This window comes from Amborella trichopoda, chromosome 9 (genome assembly GCF_054954075.1).
Source record: "Amborella trichopoda isolate Santa Cruz 75 chromosome 9, AtrichopodaSantaCruz75HAP2 v2.0, whole genome shotgun sequence".
Lineage (NCBI taxonomy): Eukaryota > Viridiplantae > Streptophyta > Magnoliopsida > Amborellales > Amborellaceae > Amborella > Amborella trichopoda.
The window spans coordinates 44,626,161-44,648,380 of record NC_142344.1 but is presented as its reverse complement, the minus strand read 5'-3'; the positions used below and the strand labels follow the sequence as shown (position 1 = coordinate 44,648,380).

General features: G+C 39.8%; 1 protein-coding gene across 5 annotated transcripts in view; it reads left to right on the top strand.

The window, feature by feature from the left end:
• The window catches only part of LOC18432797 (uncharacterized), a 77,893-nt gene that overhangs the window by 34,108 nt on the left and 21,565 nt on the right, over positions 1 to 22,220 (top strand). For 3 of the 5 annotated variants that reach the window (XM_088846495.1, XM_088846496.1, XM_088846494.1), the window contains 5 exons: positions 5,646 to 5,754; positions 6,459 to 6,554; positions 6,705 to 6,767; positions 6,890 to 6,949; positions 14,695 to 14,763. In XM_088846495.1, the coding sequence (XP_088702621.1) occupies positions 5,646 to 5,754; positions 6,459 to 6,554; positions 6,705 to 6,767; positions 6,890 to 6,949; positions 14,695 to 14,763 (397 nt within the window). Of the gene's footprint in view, positions 1 to 2,560; positions 4,389 to 5,645; positions 5,755 to 6,458; positions 6,555 to 6,704; positions 6,768 to 6,889; positions 6,950 to 14,694; positions 14,764 to 22,220 lie in introns of those variants that run through there. The other 2 variants (XM_088846498.1, XM_088846497.1) reach the window with 2 other exon arrangements.

The following is a 22,220-nucleotide window of genomic DNA, read 5'->3' as shown; positions in this document are numbered from 1 at the left end:
TTCCAATTGGGCTGCTGCTTCGAGGGGCATTGAGTTGAAGGACAAATCGTCCATGAGGGGTCGAGGACCAGTTGGGGCCTCGAAGAGGGAGCTAAAGAATTATGTAGTTTCAAGACGGATGAGAGGGGGGGGGGGGCTGTCGAACACTTGGTCCCCAACTTTGACGAGAGATATAGAGTTGTCTCTTCTACGGCAATTCGCCATTTTATGAAAAAAGGTAGTGTTGTTATCTCCACATTTGAGCCATCTGATTTTGGAGCTTTGGAGCCAAAAAATTTCTTCCTTTCGGAGAATGGATTGGTAGTCGACCCTAGATTGAGTTCTAAGGACAGTTTCTTCTGGCGAGAGGGACCTGGTCTCCGCAATGAAGGTCAAGGGGACAGATGGATTCCATCAACTGAGATTTCTGAGTTCAAAAATTTCCGGGAAGCTGATGACTCCAGTCTTTTAGCCTAGCTTTGAGAAGCTGCAGCCTGTGTTGGAGGTGAAAACCAGCACGGCCATGGCTAGAGGTGGAGAAAGAAGCCCACTAAGAAGAAATAAGGGAGGAGAAGTTTGGCTCTTGGAGCCATGCTAATTCAAATCTGTAGGGTGAAGGGCCACTGGCTACACTCTAGGTTTCCAGTAATAAAGGCATGTTGTCTGAGATGGTCTTGGGGAGGGCCGGGGAATGAGCACCAGGGAAGGCTTTGTCCCACAAGATATTGGTGAGGAATCTGTCCAATTTGGACAAGTTTGACCATGTGAAATTTGCCCCTTGAGGGATGTCTAGAAGTTCATTTCTAGAGATGAAACCTGAAAATTCCAGCATGCCTTGCGAGATTGTAGAGCTTGTGTTTCTTTTTTAAGACCACCGAGTGATGTTGAAATGTCCCTCCAGGCACCATGGAGAGGGGGAAGGGGGAAGACACGAGTTCATCCAATTCAGTCCAAAAAGCGTCTCTGAGGTTAGCCAAATTTGGGCCATACATGGCCGGAAATCTCTAAAGAAATCCGTCGGAGACCCTTGAGAGGGAAAGAGTTTCTGAGAAGGGCTTCACCGTGGATTGGATGAGGGAGTGAAGAGAAGGGTCCCAAATGACCCATATTCCCCCGAAGCCCCTTGGGCCTTGAGCACCTCCCATTGACATGGTTTGGATCCCCATATTTGGCTGAATTGGGGGAGATTGGGGTGGGGGAGCTTGGTCTCGATTAGAGCTAAAACCGAAGGGGAGAATTAAGAGCAAAGGTCTTTGACACATTTGTTTTTGGGGCTGGCCAAGACCCCTCACATTCCAATCTATTATCTTCATCAGATTAGGGAAAGGATGAAGATATGTTCCTAGGTGACCTTCTGCTAATACCAGGGCTATGTTTCTGCTAAGGGGAGGAGGGGAGAAAAAGGGGATCTGCTCGTCGTAGGAGATGGAGCAGTTGAAGTTAGCCAGCTGCCTTCGGTTGTTAGGCTTCTGCTTGAGTCTGCTCTGGGCGTTGGTCAGAAGGAATTCACGAATGTCCTGGTCGGAGGCATTTTTCTTGAGCCCCATGGCCTTGAGTTCTTCCTTGATATTTCCCTGGGCTTGGTCCATCCCTTCCACGAACATGGAATCCATTGATTGAGGGGAGAGAGTATGGGATTGGTCTGAGAGAGCCGTGTCTCTAGAGAGCGGCGGAGAGGGAGAGAGATTGAAAGGCTCCTGCTGAGACGCATTCCCAAGAGAAGAGGAGTTTGAGGGGGGATGAGCGAGAAGAAAGGAGAACAGGAAGTCCTGAGCAGAGGAAGGGGTGGGGAGTCGAGGTGAGGACAAGGAGGACATGGTTGGGGTGAGGGAGAGAGGGAGGAATGGTTGCCAGGGGTAGGGGATTGAAAAAGTCAGGGTGGTGCCCTCTGGATGGGGGAAGGGAAGAAAGGGAAAGAGGGGGCTCAGAGGTGATCGAGACCAGAGAGGGAGTTGAATAGGTTGGATAAAGGGTGGACGAGTGATTGGGATAAGAGGATAGAGGCAAAGGATGGGTGCTGGGGTAGGCTGAATGGATCGGGTGGAGATAAGGGTCCCATAAAACAAGGATAGAGGAGGGGAAACTTGGGAGGAAGAAAGAATGGGTGAGTGAGGGGAGCGAGGGGAACGAGGGAACAGGTTGCGAAAGAAGGAGAGAAGAGAGGGGTAGGGAGAGGGATGGCGCAAGAGGGGGAAAAGCATGGGCACCGGAGGGAGGTGCGAAGGGCCGGGGGCAGAAAATATGGGTGAAGAGGGGGAAAGGGATATGGCTGAGGTTTCCACAATGTCTTGGGCTGAGCCACGGAGGCCAAGCATTGGGCTTGCAGGAAGGTGAAGGGTTTGAGGGGCACGGGATGGTGTTGCCAGAGAGGAGGGTTTGCCGGCAAGGGCAACGCGAGGTGGGGGGTGGAAAGATGGAGCACTTCAAGGGAAAGACGGGCAGAAGAGATGGAAGCCGGTGGTGAGGCGACCTAGGGAATCGACTAAGATAGGGGAGATTGCAGGGCCGGAATGAGGGATGGGTTGACCTTGATGGGCTTGAGAAAGTCCGAATGAGTTGCTTCAATGAGGGAGGTCAAGGCCGGGGCAGGGGAGGTGAATTGGTTGAGCTAGAGGTTGAGGGGTCAGATTCTTCGTGCCGAGCCGAAGAGAGAGGGGTGGGTAGGGGAGCATGGGCATCTCTGCCAAGAGGGCAGATTCTATCTCGGGATCTAGCTCCAGGAAAGAGCGTTGTTTGCTGCTGCCAGCTGTTGACGGGGTAGGTGAGGTGGTGTACGACATGGGAGTGAAAAGGGTGGTCGATGGTAATGATGAAACCTGTGGCCTGTACGGGTTCTTATCAAGGGGGGGCACTTGTCGAGTATCTGCGGGGACAACTCGAAGGGTTGACATGATGGACGGGTTGACGTGTCCATCATGCGTGGGTTTGGCAGACCGAGAGGGAGAATGGGCAGATAGTGGTATGGGTGTCGGGGTTTGGACGGTAGTGATGGAGGGGTTGGGGTAGGGCTGGCTATCCGCAGTGGAGCAAGGGAACTTGGGGTCCAGATTGGGCATGCCATCGGTGGATTTTACGCTGACAGATGGATTGGAGCTGCGGTTGCGCCCTTGTTGGAAGCTATTTTGATTATCCTTCTTGCGGACCACCGTGGACCAGCCCTCCTGATCTATTGCCTTGCCCTTGCCGTAGTCCTTGGTTGGTGGTCCTGAGTGATCTCGACGATGGTCTCGGGGTTGGCCGGGGTGGTATGGGCTGAGGCGTCGAACCAGGCTGTGCTCACTCTGAAATAATGGCCCTCTACCTCTAACCAAAGAGAAAGAGGGATGAGATGGGGATCGATGGACTCAATGAGGAGTTGGACTGCTCCCATCGGCAAAAACTCTGACGACTTCCAATGGGTTGAGACAAAGGCTCCACAGGTATCTCCTATTGCCTTGAATATGTTAGGATGCCATGCATGGAGAGGTATTCCAAAAGCCCTCAGCCAAATCTTTCTTCTGGGTGAAGAACTGAGGCCACCACTCCAAGTAGTCAAGTTGAGGGTCTCCCCTTTGAAAGAAGGCTTACTGCCCTGGAGAGCTTTCTATGCGTTATGGAAACACGAGAAGGTGAACAGGAAACTTCCTCCTGCCTTGGACTTACACTTGAAGTTTGGTTCTTGCCAAAGTTTACGGGTCCACGATTCTATCCCTTTGAGGTCATCTCTGCGAGGGTTGAAGTGGCTGGCTAAGGAGGAATCCATGATTCCGTTGAAGCAGGAGGTAGGTTGACCAAGGATAGAGATAAGAGAGGAGGCAAAATGACTGGGTAAGGGAGAATTGATAGAGAGGAAAAACGGTGTCGTCGGAGCCGCAGCGGGGAAGGGAACTGGGGCTGGGGAAGCGATAGGAGGAGCACAAGAAGCTTTAAGGGCAGAGGCGTAGTCAAGCACCGGGTGGGGAGGTGGGGGAGGATGAGAGGCTGCAGAGTGGGAGGTGTGGTCCAAGGGTGTAGGAGGATGTGGGTGGTTGAAAGAGGTGTGTAGCAATGGTAAAGGGGTGGAAGGGTCAGTGGTGGATGGCGTCTCAAGAGGCCATCCTCGAGGCTGATGGTTTCCAGAGCTTCAGAGATCTCTCTACCCTTCAACAACTATTCATCTTCGTACTTTTTTATTATCTATTTTCTATTAATGGTTTTTGAATCCATTGATGCTTGCAGAGATGTGGCCTTTGATGGAGTTATTTGCCAAAGAGAGTTTAATAAGAAAAGTGAGATTGGCAAATATGCCCAGAAGAATGTTTGCAAAGATATTCAAATCCCAAATTTCAAACAAAAAATATTTTTAAAATAAAAATAAAAAGAAAAACCACAACACATCTTGGTGTCCAATGGCCCAGAATCAATCTTAGGCATTGGGCTTATGAGCTAAGGTATACATGTGGCCAGGCCTCATCGTTTTTACGCACACACACACATGCCTATATGTATGTATGTATGCATATTTAGGAAACTGTTATGTGAGCCAGTTGGTCTATTCAATCTGAGCACATCCAATGGCCATTGTATAGGGACACTTTTTTCAATTTTTTTAATCTCCTTTTACTTATCCTTTTGAGCTGAAATTTTATGGTGGGGTGTGCTGAAACTAAGTGCACAAGAAAAATATTTAAAAGTCATACACAATAAAAGATGACAAAATGATTCTACCCCTGTTGGTGAATGTGGGCCATTCGGATATGTAAATCTAGGCTGTCTGACCTATAATGCAACATAGGCTAGCAGGAAGATAAAATCTTAATACATATATACATAGGAAAAGATATGTAACCCCAACATATCATAATGTATGATATTGTATTTATTCATTTTATATCTTAATAGTTAGGGCATTTTATATTTACAAGTATCCAGTTTTTATTTTAATCCTCATTAAGTTGCCCAAACTAATTCTCGAATGACATTCATATCTTTTCTCTCTCTTCCTTCTTTGTTCTTATTTCTCAAAAACCCATAAACCCAACTTGTGTTTTAGTGAATCACAAGAGTGCTTGACTCACCACTAACATACTCCATTCTACCATCATAGCTAGTGGGAAGATAGAGAAGGGGGGCACAAAGGGTTAGGTTTATGTGTTATGAGAAATAAGAAATTAAGAGGGAAGAGAGAGAAAGGATGCAAGTGCTATTTGAGAATTATGAGGCACTTAATGGATTACTATAAAAAAGAATGGTAGGGATATTTGTAGGGGGTGGAAGTAAATATTCATAAACTTAATGCTCCTTGATATGGATAAAAGGTGGGGAGTAATCATGGAATAAGTGGGACTTTTAGGTTTCATAATGATATTTTCCCATGGACGTACACTTAAAGAGGCACATACATATAGGAAAAGATTTAATAAGCCCATCATAGTGCATAATATTGTATTTTATGCATTTTATATTTACAAATAGCCAATATCAGTGTCTGTGTCCACAATATATGACATGGTAGGCTAAGTGTACAACTATCTGCACATCATAGCTTTCGAGTTTTGGTTATATATTTTATTTGAATTTCTTTGCCCTGACTGTAAAAATGTTCCAGGATGTCTGTCATTGTTTTGAGTGATCTGTTCACTAGGTTAGATTGTACGTCTCTGTGGGATTTCAATTTTTAATATTTGTCACATCTTTGTGCTTCTCAGGGTTCTAGTAGGAACTGGTCGTGCTTGTTTTGAGACATTGAGACCACTGGCCTACAGTCTTCTTGCTGAGCTTATTCATCATGTCCGATTGGATCTGTCTCTTGCACAGGTTGACATCCTTTGTTGATTATGATCATTTTAGATATCCATGATGTCTCTCTTTATGGACATCCAACCTTTATGGATTGCCATTGATGTGATATTTGTAAATGAGATCATGTGGGATGTTTGCATAGATTGCTTTTGTAAATGCAATTTGCTGTTCTATATTTTTAAGTGATGCCCTATCTGGGGTGTTTCAGTGTAGTATTCCCCTCAGACACAGCAGTGTTTGCAATGGAGCCTGATGTCCTGTGTTTTGGAATTTTTTTTTTCTGGAAATATCTAAAAAGGAAAACTACTCAATGTTTTGTAATCTACGATATATGGAATAGTGAGTGGCAGAATGTGCGGGGGAAGATTGACTCCATGATAATGGTGCAGTTGCTTGGATATTTGGCAGTCCTTTGACCAACATTGTTTGATATGCTTCTGGTCTTTATTGCACAGATATTGGGCAACACTTGGATCACCATGTATGTTTGATGGTTCCAAAAAGAAAAAGAAAGGAATGATACTTCAGTTGGTTCTAGGTTTTGATTTAATGTGGACTTTCATTTCATGCTTCGTCATCTATTACTTATTGGAATAGCATCTCTTTCACTTTTTGCATGCTATGTTTTGCTATTTTTTTTTGTTTTTGGGTGATGTGGTTTGTATCTACTACTTTAATGGATAATTTTAAGTTTCTAATATGATTTGATTGTTTTGCAGTTGTCACGAATCATTTACTTGTTTTCGAGAAACATGCATGATTCATCCTTGCCTCTGAGTGTTCAAACTACTTGCGCTCGGCTAATGCTGAATCTGGTCTGAGTGCATTCTTTATATGCTTCATATTTGTTGGTGACATCTACTAACCATTTTCAATTGAGCTGGATCTGTGCTTGTGCACAGACATAGTACTGGGATTCAGGAGCCTGAATGTGGGTTTATTATGATCTTTTGACCACTTTGTAGGTGGAACCCATCTTTAGCAGAGGCATGGACCAACAAATCAAGGAAGAAGGAAGGGTTTTACTGGTTAGATGTGACTGTCGGATTCTTTTTTGTTTGTTGTTTTAGATGCTATCATACTCATTTTGTTGGTTTCATTTATATGATATATTTACATTGGATGCCTAATGTTTATTGTGGATTGTCAGGGGCGGATTTTGGATGCTTTTGTTGGGAAGTTTGGCACCTTCAAACGCACCATTCCTCAGGTATACGTTAGTTATAGATGGACTACTATGGTTTCTAAGCTTATGGCTGGATGTATTTTGTGTGCCATCACAATTTCTTTCCTTGCGGTTATTCAATTTTAGGTTCCTTGTTGTTCATTGCCTTCCTTTTGCATGTTTTGGTTGAATTGTTTTTCGTTTGATCCCGTCTGGGATCTTGTTTGCAAAAGGTTAAATTACGAAGTATTTGTCATGAATAAGTTAGGGAGTGGCTCAGGGATCATGCCAGTTGGTGATATTTTACATTCTCTGTGGAAATGGTTTACATTAGATGTTTGTTGCTTCTATTACTCCCTAAGCCCCACAACACTCCCTTCTTTAAACTCTATTTTTAGGAGGTTGTAAAATAGCATTGTGATACTGAAAATTATAATTTGAAACATCCTTTCCTATATTTAAGGAACCTGTGCAACCACATGGAACCTCTTGTTTCTGAGATGAAGTTGTCCCTAAAGGTCCCAGATCAGGAACTGGAAACGGTTTTATGCCTGGCGCCAATAGCTTGTTTGAGCAAGCTAAAAGCAAGGGCTGTCAGCTGAATCATTTTCTGTTCTCATTCTATTTTTGAGTCCTTCATGCCTGTTTCATATATGAAATTCCTCTAAGTTGTCATACCATGAAAGAATCATGCTTTAGTGGAAGGTTCTTGAGGTTCTAGATGCATTTGGTTCTTTCTTGCTACCAGATCCATACTTACATTGGGTCAGTAAACCGACATGATTATCTTATAAGAAAGACAAGAAATCTAACTCAGATGTGTCAGGGAAATAAGCTGAGTTGATTTGGAGCTTATTATGAAGAGAATGAACCTTTATTTGGTTTAAACACTTGTTAAGCATTTTGAAGGCTGTTTACTTTGTTTATGCTATTAATTTTGGCTGTCAGTTCATGAGTGAGCCTTTAGATAAACATTTTTTGGTTGGTCAAGCACTTCTTGTGTCATGTATGTGGGACTTAATTCTTGGTTTAAGACTTGTCAATTATAGACTTAATTCTATGCCATAATCATCTTATTGTTTACTGGCTCATCATTTGCTGGATAGGTTGTCGGCCTGGGTGATTGATGTTGCATAACTTGTTATAACAGTGTTTTGAAACCCAGATTGGCCAGGTGAAATAGCCCGCTACTGGGCCAGTCTAGGTCTGCAATCCAGCCAGTTCAACGTTCATGTATAGTTAAAAAAAAATAAAGAAAAGAAGAGAAAAGAATTTTTTTTTTTTTAAATTGAGTTTTGTGGGATTGTTAAAAGTGCCCATTAGCAAATACTAGGATTTTGATTCTGCTTGAGTGCCATAATTCATTTCACAGTATAAATGAAGTTTAATCGCAACAAATAAAACTAAAACGGATCAACAAGGGCAAACAAATGTCAGGAATGGTTACATAGTGCAAAAGACATTATCTAATACCAAAACGAATGATGAGCTAACTCGTAGTTGTTTGAATCCTGAATACCTCAGCTGAACTGTTGAGACAAATCCTTGAGCTGGTTGATGTGCAAGTCTGAGAGTTGAGAGACTCTTGAGAGCCATGCTGACTATACCCACCCATCGGCTCTTGAATGAATTACGTGCATGGTCCACCTTTCTCCTAACTTGTAGTCCTCAAGGGTGGTCCATCCCTTATGTTCTGTCCCACCCTCCTGCTATGGGGCTTGGGTTGATGCTGTCTTGGTTGCAATTGGGTGGTGTCGGAATCATCACCTCCCCCATTTACCCACTATTGCCTTCCCCATATCCCTCTGTAGGTACGTAAACACCTATATCTCCTACGAACTATTCACATGTTGGCAGTTCACCTCCTCCTTGCTGGTCCTCACCCTCTTCTTCCTTGTCCTCACCTTCTTCAGCAGAATTGGCTCCTCATGTTCCACCACCCACTTCTAAACTGTATCGACCACAAATATGACTTGATTGGATTGTACTCCTATGCTTTCCTCCTTAATTGCCACTCATGGAAGATCAAAATATAATGTATGTATTATAGCTATCCGAATCCTAGACCAAGTTTTCCATGATGAATAGTGATTCTCGGAAGATAGGAATCACGATTCTAAATTTCTCGAATCTCTTTCGAAACAATTTTGCCAGATTCGTTTCGTAGCCTTCTTCGGTTTGGTCGGTAAAATGAAGCAAAGTGGTTCGGCCAATTCGGGGGAAGTCTTTGGAATTTTTTAAAAGATTAATATAAATAAAGTATATATTTATATTATAAAAAATATTTAAATAATAAAAATTTAGAAATAAAAGATTCAAATAAAAAATAATTAAAAAAAGACAATTTGTGTGCAGCTCTTGACTCTCCCCACTATTAAATTGGTGCACACTTGAAATCACAAACTTCGCTTGATTTCCTTCATAGTTAGGCCTCCGACCCTGAAATAAAATGAAATTTCGGCTCAAATTTCAGCCCTCAATCCCGACCCATCTTATTCTAGTCTAAAAGTTGAAACAAAATTTTACTATCAAATGCGTCGAAATAATAGCACCCCGTTATTGCATTCCTAGGAGTCAATAACCATCTCATGATCCATGGTCCATAAAATCATAGACAAAGCTCAATGGTGCTCATTGTCTTCATCACTTTTTCGATAGCATAGGACAAGACGATTTGAGCACGCTTCTCTCTTATGCATATGTGTTTCCGTCAGAATTTGACCTTTCGAAACCCTAATGATGGTGATGTGTTATTGGGTGATATCGCTTCCCGTTCAAAACTCTATTGTCTTCTTTATGGAGTAGTTTACAACAAGGTTTGAAAAACTGGTGATCCAGATCGGGAATTGGTTGGGCCGAACTAGATCCCGTAAAATATCGGGAACTAGCCAGTTCTTGCTAGTGACAGAACCTGCTGGTTATGTCAGAGAATCAGCCCCTCTTTTTTCTTTTTTTTGAAATTTTTCCTATGAGGAACCGGCCGTTTTTTTTCAAGTTTTTTTTTCCAATTGCAATTTTTATTTGATTTTAGAAAGAGTCGAATTTTTTTATTAGCACCACCCCATATTTCATAATTTATATTTTCTATTTAAGTTTTTCTATTTAGCCCATCCCATATTTCATGTTTTCATTCTACCCATGGTTGCGCTAGCTAGGTTGCCTCGCACGAGTGGTAGCCAACCCATCACATTGTATGAGCCATAATCTTTTTAAGCATTTGTGTCTTCAAGTCCCCGTTGTGGGACAATAGCAACTTCTCTACTGGGTGGATAAACTTTGGCGCAATTGAATTTTGTGGCAAATAGCACTAATTCATCGGACATTCAAAACAGAAAAGGCGGACCCACTTCAAAATCTGTTTTCAAGTTGCTCTATCCATTTTCCTCATTTCAAGCATAAATTTATTTATCTAGTTTTCCTAATTTCATTAGAACACTATTACAGATTTAAGTTTCCCAATTCTATATTTTGGTCTCTACTAATTATTACACTTTAGATCTATTTATTTGGCAACGTATACTTTTTGCTTGCTATATCTCATGTAGTGGAGAAGATTTTGTAATAATAACCATGTGGCGAGACTTTGGAAATGATTTATTTAATATGAAATTTGAGGTTGTTTACTTTAAAAAAAAAAAAACTATGCCAAAATAAAAATTAGAATGACGAAAGAATGTGTGGTGAGAAAACAGAAATGGGGGGTCATTGCTTTTTCCCCGATTGCCATTTTAGTTATTAAAAACATGATAGCTCATTGTGAAGGTCATATCTTTTTTCTCTCTCTTTTAAATCAAAAGGTCCAAAACTGTTGTATGATTCCTTTTTTTTTTGCTATAAAACTTTCTGTTAAAGAGATCCATTTTATTGCAATGAGTTACATTTTAAATATGATTTTGACAATAAAATGAATGTAATGGATAACATATACTCATGCATGAGAAAGGTTCTCAGTATTTTTATATTTTCAGTAAAATAATAAAAAATTATAATGTAATGAATTATTTTTTTTGGAAACCTAGAGAACTAGATTTTTAAGAAATTCTAGTGATTTTTTGAAATTTTTTTAATGCCAGATCTTGCTAATTCAGCCGATTCTCTGATCCAAATTGCTGATCCACCAATTTGACATGATTTTGGGGTGGCCGATCTGGGTTACCAATCTGTTTTTTAAACCTTGGTTTATAGGAATCGATCTCCGCCTTATAGGGTATGGATGTTTTCTCTATTTATAAGTAGATCTACCAGGAATCAATCCCCACACTGGCTCTCTCCTGCATTATAGGGTATGGATACTTTCTCCATTTATATGCAGATCTACCAGGAATCAATCCCCTCACTGGCTCTCTCTGTCTCTCTCTAATTTCATATCTAGTGGGAGATTTTTTGTGCTTCGAATGAAGACGTCGAATCAGAACAAAGCGGGCCGAGGCAGCCTGAAGCGGATGCACCAGAGCTTAGCTTCAGTGTAGGCTGAAAATCGGAAAACTTTTGCCTCTTCGGCCGAAGCAAAGCAAACTGATAACACTGGTTCCAAATATTTTTTTGAATCCCGATTCTTGGAAGTTGAGAATCTAGATTCATCTCACAAAATTTGCAATTTATAGGTGCACAAGTGATCCCAATTTTTAGGGCTAGGGAATCAATGTATCTTGTAAGGTAGGTTCCCAACATCAAAACCCGGGGTTCATAGATGCACCGAACATTGTTTCGATGAGCATGGAGTTCAAGTTTTAATAACACGGAGTCAAGATTCATATGTAGATTTCTAGATTTGTTGATTTAGTAGCAAAGTATGATATTAATGTCTCTTGTAGGCAAGTGTCAACCAAAATATTCCACTTTCAACTTGAGCCTTGTGGATATCGAAGATAAGTACTTAACCAGTTCATCACCCACCTCATGAAACTAGAAATTGTTTCTCACTTTTGATAGACCCCGATGTTGGAAGGGTTTTTCAATAAATTGTCGAAGGGAATGGTTCTTTAGGAGCTCGAGATCGACATCATGGAGACTCTTTTCCGAGTGAGAACATGCATATCTTTCCTTCATCATCAAGAGATGGAAAAAAAACACATTCAACATATTGGTTTTGGTTCCTCACTTTCGACAGACCCCGATGTTAAATTTTTTTCTATAAAGCATCGAAGCATACGGTGCTCTAAGAGCTCAAGGTCCACATCTTGAAGACTCTTTTCTAGTTAGAAGTTGTTGTTCCTTGGTTCTTCCTCAAAATAAGCATGAGAAACACATACGACATATTATGTTCTTAGAGTCCTAGAAACTCTAAGAAAGTGAATACCTAATGGAGCTCAGCCTTGTTTTTATTAGTTGTGGAGAGCTACGTTAAAAGGCACTCAATACACCAAGACCATTGTTAGGGAAGGGGGGGGGGGGGGGGGGCTGTAAAAGACATTGATCCGAATAATATGGGAGCCTTGGATAATCATACTCGTTATACGGAGTCCAGAATTCAAGCTTATAAATATAGAACTTCAAATCTTTTCGTGCATAAAACCTTTGGCATAGTCCATATTGAATTGGTGCGTGATTCCTGGATGGTAGGGATCTTGATTCCAAATTGATGGGACAGCAATTCCAACAATATAGGAATCACTCTTCCTATTTTATTGAATCACAATTCTGGATGGTGTCCCATCAACTCCAACAATATAGGAATCACTCTTCCTATTTTATTGAATGGCAATTCTGGATGGCATCGATCGAAGTGGATTGATGTGTGATTCCAAAAAGGCAGGAAACTTGATTCCAAATTGATAGGATGCTGATTCTGATTTTATTGGATCGTGATATAGTGGGAATCACATGTGATTTGCATTGTACGGACAACAATTCCAGCTATAGGAATCATCAAACACCCCCAATTCCGTGATTCCGATTCCTGAAATGAGTCGGAATCATAGACATTTCCAATAACTACATAATAAAGAGAGAGAGTGCCATAATTGTGATGGAGAGTGAGAGTTCAATGAAGAGGGTGAGAGTGCCATAAATGCAATGTAGAGACTGCAAAAATTCCATTGCTCTCTCTCTCTCTCTCTCATTGTTTTTCCTTTTTTTTTTTCGTTTTGATTTTTCAGTTAAGGCACCTGCCTCGGTTGGTGCCTTGGCAGGATGTGGCACCTAGGCAGTCTCCCAGGTACATGCCCGCCTAGGGCCCCTTCGCTTCAGAAGGCTGCCCTAGGTGGCCGAATTTTTCATCATCAATAGGCACACTGCCGTGAGATTGACCATTGCCCGAGCTTTGGTGTGGTAATGTTTTGGCCTTAGGTGATTAATACCTCTTGACATCTCCTACGCACACTATGTGCAGTTTGTCCACCTATAACTTTGATCGAGTCTCGCTCCATACCCCCATACTGGATGCTTGCCTCCCTTAAAGGCAACATCTCCTAAGCCTGGAAAAGTAAGAATGCTATAGGCATAAAAACCTAAGCAAAATATTTTATATACATTAAAATATGAAAAAGTTATTGAGTTTATCGAGAGAAAGTGCTGCTTTGGAGACAATATAAACCTATTGGAGGCATTAAAGACTATTGGTGAATATCCTATTAGTGACATTAAGTTAAAAGAAAATAGAAAAGCCATTAGCAACGTCAATTGTTTGACATGCTTGTAATATTCTAATAACATGGGATACAAGATCTTGAATTTGTTAATTCAATATGGTTCAAAATGGTGTTTGATGAGCCTAAATAATTCAATATTTAAATTGTCGTCATCATCTTCATCTGAGCCTTATCCTAACTACTTGAGGTTGTCTACATGTCCTATTCTGCCATTCCGCTCTACCAAGGGCCATACCCTTAGTCTGACCATAAGACCCTTGCTCATTTATCACAGCACCCAGGTGTCTTTACAACATGTCACTTGGGAACGCTCTAGCATACGCATATAATGTTGGATCAAGATTCATAATAGGGATGCGGTAAAAGTTCTCTGCTCTCTGCCAAACCTAACACAACCCTCCTCTTTTCTATCCGGGCTTGGGACCGGCAATGACGAAGTTTAATTCAAGATTCGAATAAGAACCCAAATATGGAATTAATGAAAAAGGTTTAACCCGAATTTTGGGCAGTTGGGAAAAAGAAAATAAATGCTAACTTGTGGGTTAGTGTTTCTCCATCTTGCTAACTCACGGGATTCATTTTCCTCTCGAAAACTCAAAGACAGCAAATTTTTGAACTTTGGGTAAACCTTAGTTTGAAAATCTAAATCTGCAAATCTGAATTTTTTTTTTTTTCTCTAGAATCTTCTTCCCTTGAATGCAAGTTTGTTTGTTATAAGTGATGGATCACTCACTTTTTCTGAGAGGCCTCACCTTCCGAGGTAGATAATTCTCAGGGGGATGAAGTTGAGGATCTTCCAAAGCCTGACCTTCAGAATGGCCTTTTCATTGGCCAGAGGATGCCAAAAAAAAAATAAAAAAAAAACCGCTTCAATCTCAAAACTTTAAGAGAAAATGGATCAACCATTATTTTGTTCACTAATGGTTTTCTTTTTTGTGTTTGTGTTAACTAGTTTGAGTTATAATTTGGAACAACAGTCTAAACATGGTCCACTAGTTTGTTATTTTTTATTGTCTCCTTCACATCTTCTTCATTATTCATGTTACTTCTGATTGGGATGCTTGGATTTATCATTTTTCTTTTTTGGATATGATTTGTATTATCAACTATGAAGGTGTTTTTTCTTTTTTGATGAAGAATGTGTTATCAATTATGAAGTTTGCAAACTGAAGTTTTAGCAATTTTCTCTGAATGCCACAGCTACTTGAAGATGGTGAGGATGGAAAAGAACGTTGCACGTTAAGATCGAAGCTTGAACTTCCTGTGCAGGTTAATTCTTAGAAGCTTTATTTAGATTATTGTTCAAACTCATTTATACTTGATCTTGTTTGATTTGGAGATTTAAGCTTGTCTATGTTAGTGACTAAAAGAAAAAGTCCTTCTTCAATGTTAGCCAGTGCTGCTAAGTTTGGTATGTACTTCTTTTGAGGAAAGGCTGGCTAAGACTATTTAGCTTTTTTTATTTATTACAATGAGAAGATTTTACATGGTTTAGATTTATCATGATGACAAGATTTTACATGGTTTAGAAGGTCTGTCTAACACATTTTCAAGTTCAAGTGTACAAAAAGGGACATGGGGCAGGGATTGGAATTATCAAGGATATGGTGTGAAAGTCTATGGGAATGGGGCCATATGTATGTTTAAGGAGCTTAATTTTGTGCCTTACTTAGCAAGGCTATCTTCCATCTCATTGGCTTCCCTGTAGATTTGTGCTGACAAGCAACCGATGACTTCACTACAAGTTAGAATCTCCTTCATAATCTACCAAATGCCATGAAGAAGGGGAGCCTCTAGATGCCCACTCTATAACATGTTGAGTCACCTTCCACGATAAGAGGCAAGGAGTATTTGTAAAACCTCATATCTTGTCACGAGTGACAGATGAACGAAAATTCGGCCGCCCAGCTACTTAGGCGGCTTGTCTTAGGCAACTTTTTCTAGGCACCCACCTAGGCAGTGTAAAAGATGGGTGCCTAGGCGTCGCCTTGACCTGCACCAAACAATAGTATTAATTAATAATTATTAATTTATTGGTAAACCAAAAAATAATATTAATTCAGTTTTAATTTATATATGGAAGGATTAGACTTTTTATGCCACTTGTCGTTTTACATGTAATAATAAATATTAATTATTGGTAAACCAAAAAATAATATTAATTCATAATTATTAATTTATCGAAAATGCCTTTTGTATGTGATAGTAATTATTAATTTATTGGTAAACAAAAAAAAAAGCATTAATTCATAATTATTAATTTATTGAAAATATTTTTTGCATGTAATAGTAATTATCAATTTATTGGTAAACCAAAAAATAGTATTAATTCAATTGTAATTAATATATGGAAGGATTAGACTTTTTATGCCACTTATCGAAATGCTTTTTGCATGTAACAGTAATTATTAATTAATTGATAAACCAAAACATAGTATCAATTCGTAAGTATTAATTTATCAAAAATTCTTTTTGCATGTGATAGTAATTATTAGTTGATTGTTAAATAAAAAAATAGTATTAATTTGTAATTATTAATTTATTGGTAAACAAAAAAATAGTAGTAATTCAATTTTAATTAATATATGGAAGAATTAGACTTTTTTATGCCACTTGTCGTTTTGCATGTACTAGTATTATTAATTTATTGGTAAATCAAAAAATAGTATTAATTCGTAATTATTAATTTATCGAAAATACTTTTTGCTTATGATAGTAATTATTACTTTTTTGGTAAACTAAAAAATAGTATTAATTTTAATTATTATTATATAATATATACGATAAAATGGGGGGGTATGGGGGATCCAACTTTGAAAACAAAGACAACACAAGCTGCCTTTGGGTCTGAGCGCCCGCCTAGGCGGCCCAGAGCCCAAACCGCCTATGCAGTTGCTTGCACCTTTTTGAACATTGGGGGAGTGACAATGCTTCGACACAGTTGTAAGTCCCTACGAGGTTTGAGAAGGACATTAAAGCAGTCCTTGTGCTATCTCTAGACACTCCTCCCACACCAAAGCTTGGATTGCCGAGGAAGCGATCATCATAGGTTCTTTTAATGATATCTGTTGGAGGGGGGCCTATCTAACTTGTGGTTTGGGTCTAGGCTTCAGCCTTTGAGCGGCTGCAATCCAATCAAAGATGATTTCCTGAGCTCGCAACCCATGAAAATTGGCTCGTACAAGAGCTTAGAAAATGATCACATCTCTTATCCTCATGCAGTGGATGGGGCAAGGAGGAGAGAGGGGGGAGGGGTGGGGCGTGGAGTTGGGGAGGGGCATGCGGGCGTGGCCTGTGCCTAGTAAGGATCCTTTCATTACCCTCCTTTCGATATACCAAAGAGTTGCTGGTTGGGAAAGGTGCTAGAGCAAAGGGACACACCCTCTCCTTCTTGGGGTTCATTGGCATTGTTGACAACAATGCAGAAACTATTTCTGTCCTCGAAGGCATCAAACTCTTTATCCCCTCCTTGGGCAACTCCTTACTCTGGGAATGTCATGGCTTGGGCCTTAAGGTCATCCACAGCATGCCTGTGGTGTCTTAAGTGTTTGATTTGACCATGTTATTGACTTGTGCATGCTTATTAATGTAGCCTTTTTCATACTTGGCTGGAGCCCAATGCCATCGCTGATGTGCTTGCCAAGGATGGTGCGGCCTCAGGGACTGTAGGAACTAGCTAGTTTCAGCTCTGCCCCTCCTTTTCTTTTGGCTGTGGCCTCCCCATTTTTTTGGTTTAGTTGGGGTTCCTCACCCTATGTTCGATGTATTGAATGCTTGGCCTATGGGTCAATAGTTTTTCGATTACATGCACATGTTTCTCATTATCTCAAAGAAAAACACCAAACTTTTTTTTTTTTTTAATATAATAATAAAAAAACTCCACACCTGCTTGGTTTAGGGACAACGTATTAGGAGGTAGTTCTATGTTTCCTAAGTAGCATATGTTGGGGAACCGGAAACCTTTTGATGTGGATGATCACCAAAATGATCTTTGTCCAATATGGCCAGCAACCCATAAGCTATCGCTCTGTGGTCTGGTATGGATTTATATCACTCGTGCAGGATGGAACTTGTGTGATGTTTATGTGAGGAAAGATCTCACTGAGAATGACCTGGATTATCAAGGATCCAGACAATCTTGTCAGAGGACCAGCAGCATGGGGGGTGAACGCATGCCTCAAATCAGCCAACAACTTCTATAGCATATCACAAGCTACTCCCCTAAGGTTTCTCCTAAGGGGAGGACACCACTCTAGCCTTCCCTGTACACAAACAATCTTGAACTAACATGCAAGGATTGGCTGCCAACCTGGTAAGGGCCAGGGAGTGTGATAGGAAAGGAGCCACCCCTCAAAGTCATTGTTGTTAGGATCGGACCGATGAGGGCACCGGTCTGGTTAGACCAGCCAGATTCGACTGGTGATCTAATTTACAAATTTAAAAATATGGATAAATAAGTAAAAAACCAAAAAAGGGGAAACATGCAATAAAAAAAATCTAGAAAAAAGTAGAATTTTTTGTGACAAATGTTACAAGAAAAAATTACCCATCAAGCATTAGGGACTCATTGCTCTAAACAACTATTTGACGCTCAAAACATGAAAACAATTATTCAAGATGCTCATAGTCAGAATCATGAATATAAACTTTTGAAAGCATAAATAAATAGAACACTACACTCCACCACATGTCTTCGCAAGTCCACAATCCACTTTCCATGATTCCGCGGACTTTAAAACTTTCTTACAATTTCAATCATATTACAAAATTCAAGTGAAAACTATACTCAAAGACCAAGTCTCAAATTAAATATCAAAACAAATGCAATCAGTAATCAAAAGTCATCATCTTCGTTCCCTTGATTGTCGTCTTCTTCCTCAACATTGAATCCACAGTATCAAACTCTATGGCATCCTCATTCACTTCACTATTCACTTCACCTATATGGAAGTTTACATATTAATAATTAATCCACGTACTTCTACATGTATATAGTTAAAACTTATAAATTTGAAAGAAAAAGAACTAAACAATTTAAAATTAATATGCCTCCTTGTAAAGTAAAAATAACTAAACAATTTAAAATTAATATACCTCCTTGTGGTGGTTCTTCCAACTCCTTGCAAATTTTTAATTGGTCTTCAAGACCTTCAAGAGCGGGCCTCGTTTTCTTCACGACCCATTCGTCCACGATATCAAGCCGTTCCAAGTCTATGAGACCTGTGCACTTCGATTTCTTGTCGCCCTATCTCCAACAACATTCCAAATTATAGAAAACTATAAATCAAAAACATGTAAACACAAATACAACTATGGAAGTAAAAAAGCTTACTAAAATATTATCTTTTATGCTCAAACTTATTTCACTTATCTATATGGACGCGTTGGAAAATGCTCTAATTTCATTTAGAACCTCTTGAACTATAACTTTGGTCGAGGATAGAGAGAGTGAAACTGAAGGTTTGGAACCTCCCCACCAAGTTGTGACCACCAATCCCTTGAAAATGAAAATTAAATAGGATGTAGTATTGGATTAGAGTACCAGGAAATGAAGTTAGCTTACCACGTACCTGTCTATATTATATTTCCGCCCATTAGCCATGATGGATCACCATTCCCTCACCATTTCTCCTCGAGTGGTTATTTGTACTTCCTTATGTCCATGTCATCCACATTCTTCTTAAGTAACGTAGTCCAAGAATCATGATAAGAGGGGCCTTTATAGCTTGAACCTATGGATGCTACCAGTGTTAAAAACTTCTGCCGCCTGGCCACCTAGGCGGCCAAAGGTCTTTCCCACCTGCATAAGGGCCTAGGAGGGTGCCTAGGCGCCCAGTGCGCTTCGGTGAGAAGGTGGAAATATGCCCTTCACTGAGGGCAAAAAATGTCAATGCCCCCCTTAAAGAGGTAGGAAAGAGTCTTTTTTTTTTTGTTTGTGTGGGGTTGGGGTAGGGCATTGTAACCCCCCAAAACCTACTTTGCTTGCATTTGAGAGCAAATCTCCTAAAAAACATGATCTTTTGAATATTGAAAAATTTCTCGAAGTATATGATTTCTTGTGAAATTGAAAGCAATCAACCTGATACTTTTTGTGGGTTGATTAGCTTATGAAAGAAGACTTTTGGCTCTCACCAGTCATTGATTTGAGCCAAGATCTAGTGCATATTAAAAGGTTAATCTAATTTAATTTTTTTGTTTAATGTTTATGTGCTATTCATGATTGTTAGTGTTTTCTTTTTTGTAGAATGCTGATTTTGTGGAATGTTGATTTGGGAAATGGGTATTGGCCTATGGGACATCTTTTTCTTTTCTCTTATTTGACTTTTGGACTCTAAGTAAGTCTAAGAAGGGTGAGGACCTTAAACTTTCCCTTAACCCATCCCAAGCCCCAGTAAAGGAGGTGGGTCGTGTTAGGTAGGCAGCCAACATAAAACTTTGCCAAAAGTTTCCATGATTTAGCTGATTCCAAATGGTTGGAAAAAGGCTCTGATGATTATGATGACTCTAAGTAATTCAATAGCAAGTTCATTTTTGATATATATATATATATACATATGAAATATGGTGTATCGGGAACTTAGATAATGTGTTTTGTGCTTCTTTCTCAAAAACTATAGTTTCTAAGATCATTTTGAGGGATTCAAACCTCTCTAAACAGCTTCCCTAGGGCCTAGACCCCTAAATTTCCTAGACGGGGCTGCCTAGTGCCCAAATGCCTAGACAAGTAGGCTGCCGGATTCGTATTTTTCAACATTAGATGCTACTATGTTCAATATAGGTTGGAACTAGAATGAGCTTAGGGCATATGGGATAGAATTGTGATAAAGCCACTGAGCCATAGACATGCCCTTTGTGATTGCTTTTTCCCTAGGGAACACACTTTTTATGGTTGGCTAAGTTGTCAGAGGTGGTCCTCTGAAGGATGTAACACACCGAAGGTGTGGAAGAGGAGTTAGCCTTCTGTCCTCCCTCATTAACATAAGTACCGTAAAGCTCTTAATCCTAGGCTGGGTAAAGGTCCCCTCTGTCATCGGCAATTTCTTGCCTCTCTTTACTTCTCAACCACATGATGGTGAATGTCTTTTTGCATCTTGAACATCAAGTGAGAGAAAACCCTTGGGCATTTGTCTACATTCTCCATACATTCTCCATTTTGTGGGCCAGATGCTCATTAACCCTATGGATCTCACCTCCCTTTAATTGTTTGCCACAATCTTTGCACAGTTTTATTTTTATCTCCCTTTAGGACCCTATTTTACATGACCACATGCTGGGTCTGATTTTCCCTTTCAGTACTAAGTGGAAGACCATTTCTTCCTAAGTATAGACAACCAATAACCATATCACAAATTCACAACCCTGACACCTAAATCACCTATTAAGCACACAATTCACACTTCACAAGTTTTTCAATTTTGCAACCCTACAGCGAAAATAAAAACAAACAAAAACCTGTGAGTTTTGAGAGGGAAAACTGGTTAGAACTTTAAAAAATGAAGATAGTTGATAATTCTTTTAATTTTTTATTTTTTTGGGGAATTTATTAAAAACCATAAGAGATAAACTATTTAACATTTTGCACAATTGCAACTATTCCAAGTCACGATGATGTGTATTTTGATGGGTAATTTGAATTTAAGCCAAATGGGTAGAATTTAAAATAATTCATCTCTCATGGGTATTTGGATGAATTTTCCTTTTATCTTTTTGTTGTTTTACATTTTCTCTTGACTTTTACCTTTCAAGGGCTTCTGCAATAGGTGGAAGCCCTTAAAAGTCAAAATTCAAAACCAAAATTTTAAAAACCAAAAATGCATAAAAAGTAAGAAGACAAAGTAATTTCCTGTGTTTTATTTTTTACCTATTTTTACATTTTTCAGATTTACTAAGCCCAAAACCGCAGAGAGCACACACGATAACTTCTCAATCAACTATAGGGAGAACGCTTGTCTGTTTAAAAGCCGATGCACAAAGCCCTTTCCACCATAACGCACGATGAAACCCAAAAACAAGTCATTCACAATTCCTGCAGCACACCTTGCAGCATTTTCACACTTGTTCCTCTTGGCTTTTCACATCCAAGAAAGGAACCTTTCAATGGCATGAACATGCACAATACACCCACCATGTTGGCCTCATACACACAGAAATGAATATTTCTCGATGAAATCAGCACTAATAGAATTAGGGTTTTCCCCGTCTCCTTTTTCTTTTTTTTTTGGTTTAAACAAAGTTAGCTATTTCTTTAAAGAAGAGAGAAGACGATAATTAGCTGATCAGTGCTTTGATACCAAGTGAGCAGTACTCATGAACAGTACTGTGAAGTGTGAACAGTGCCATAAATTGTGCCGTGAGCAGGCTGTGAACAGTAAAAAGTATCAAAACTGGAGAGAAAGGGAAAAGAAGAGGAAAAGAAAGAGAGAAGAGAGAAAAGAGGAAAGAGATGAGAGGAGAGAGTACTTGAGATTTACTCACCCCATGCCCCAATATTATCTTTCTTTGTAATGTTTGTTTAGGGTTTACAAAGGACAAAAATAACCTCAATAAAAATAAGTATCCTAAAGCATATAAAAATAACAGAAATGCCCCAATACACAAAACAAGTTATTCTTTAACAAGAAGAATAAGTGATATTGCACTATTCTAGACTTTGTGTATAGGAAGAGCGCTATTTGTTAATTACTATTGTGTGGTGATTTCTCAAGTATGTGGTTGATAGTGCAAAA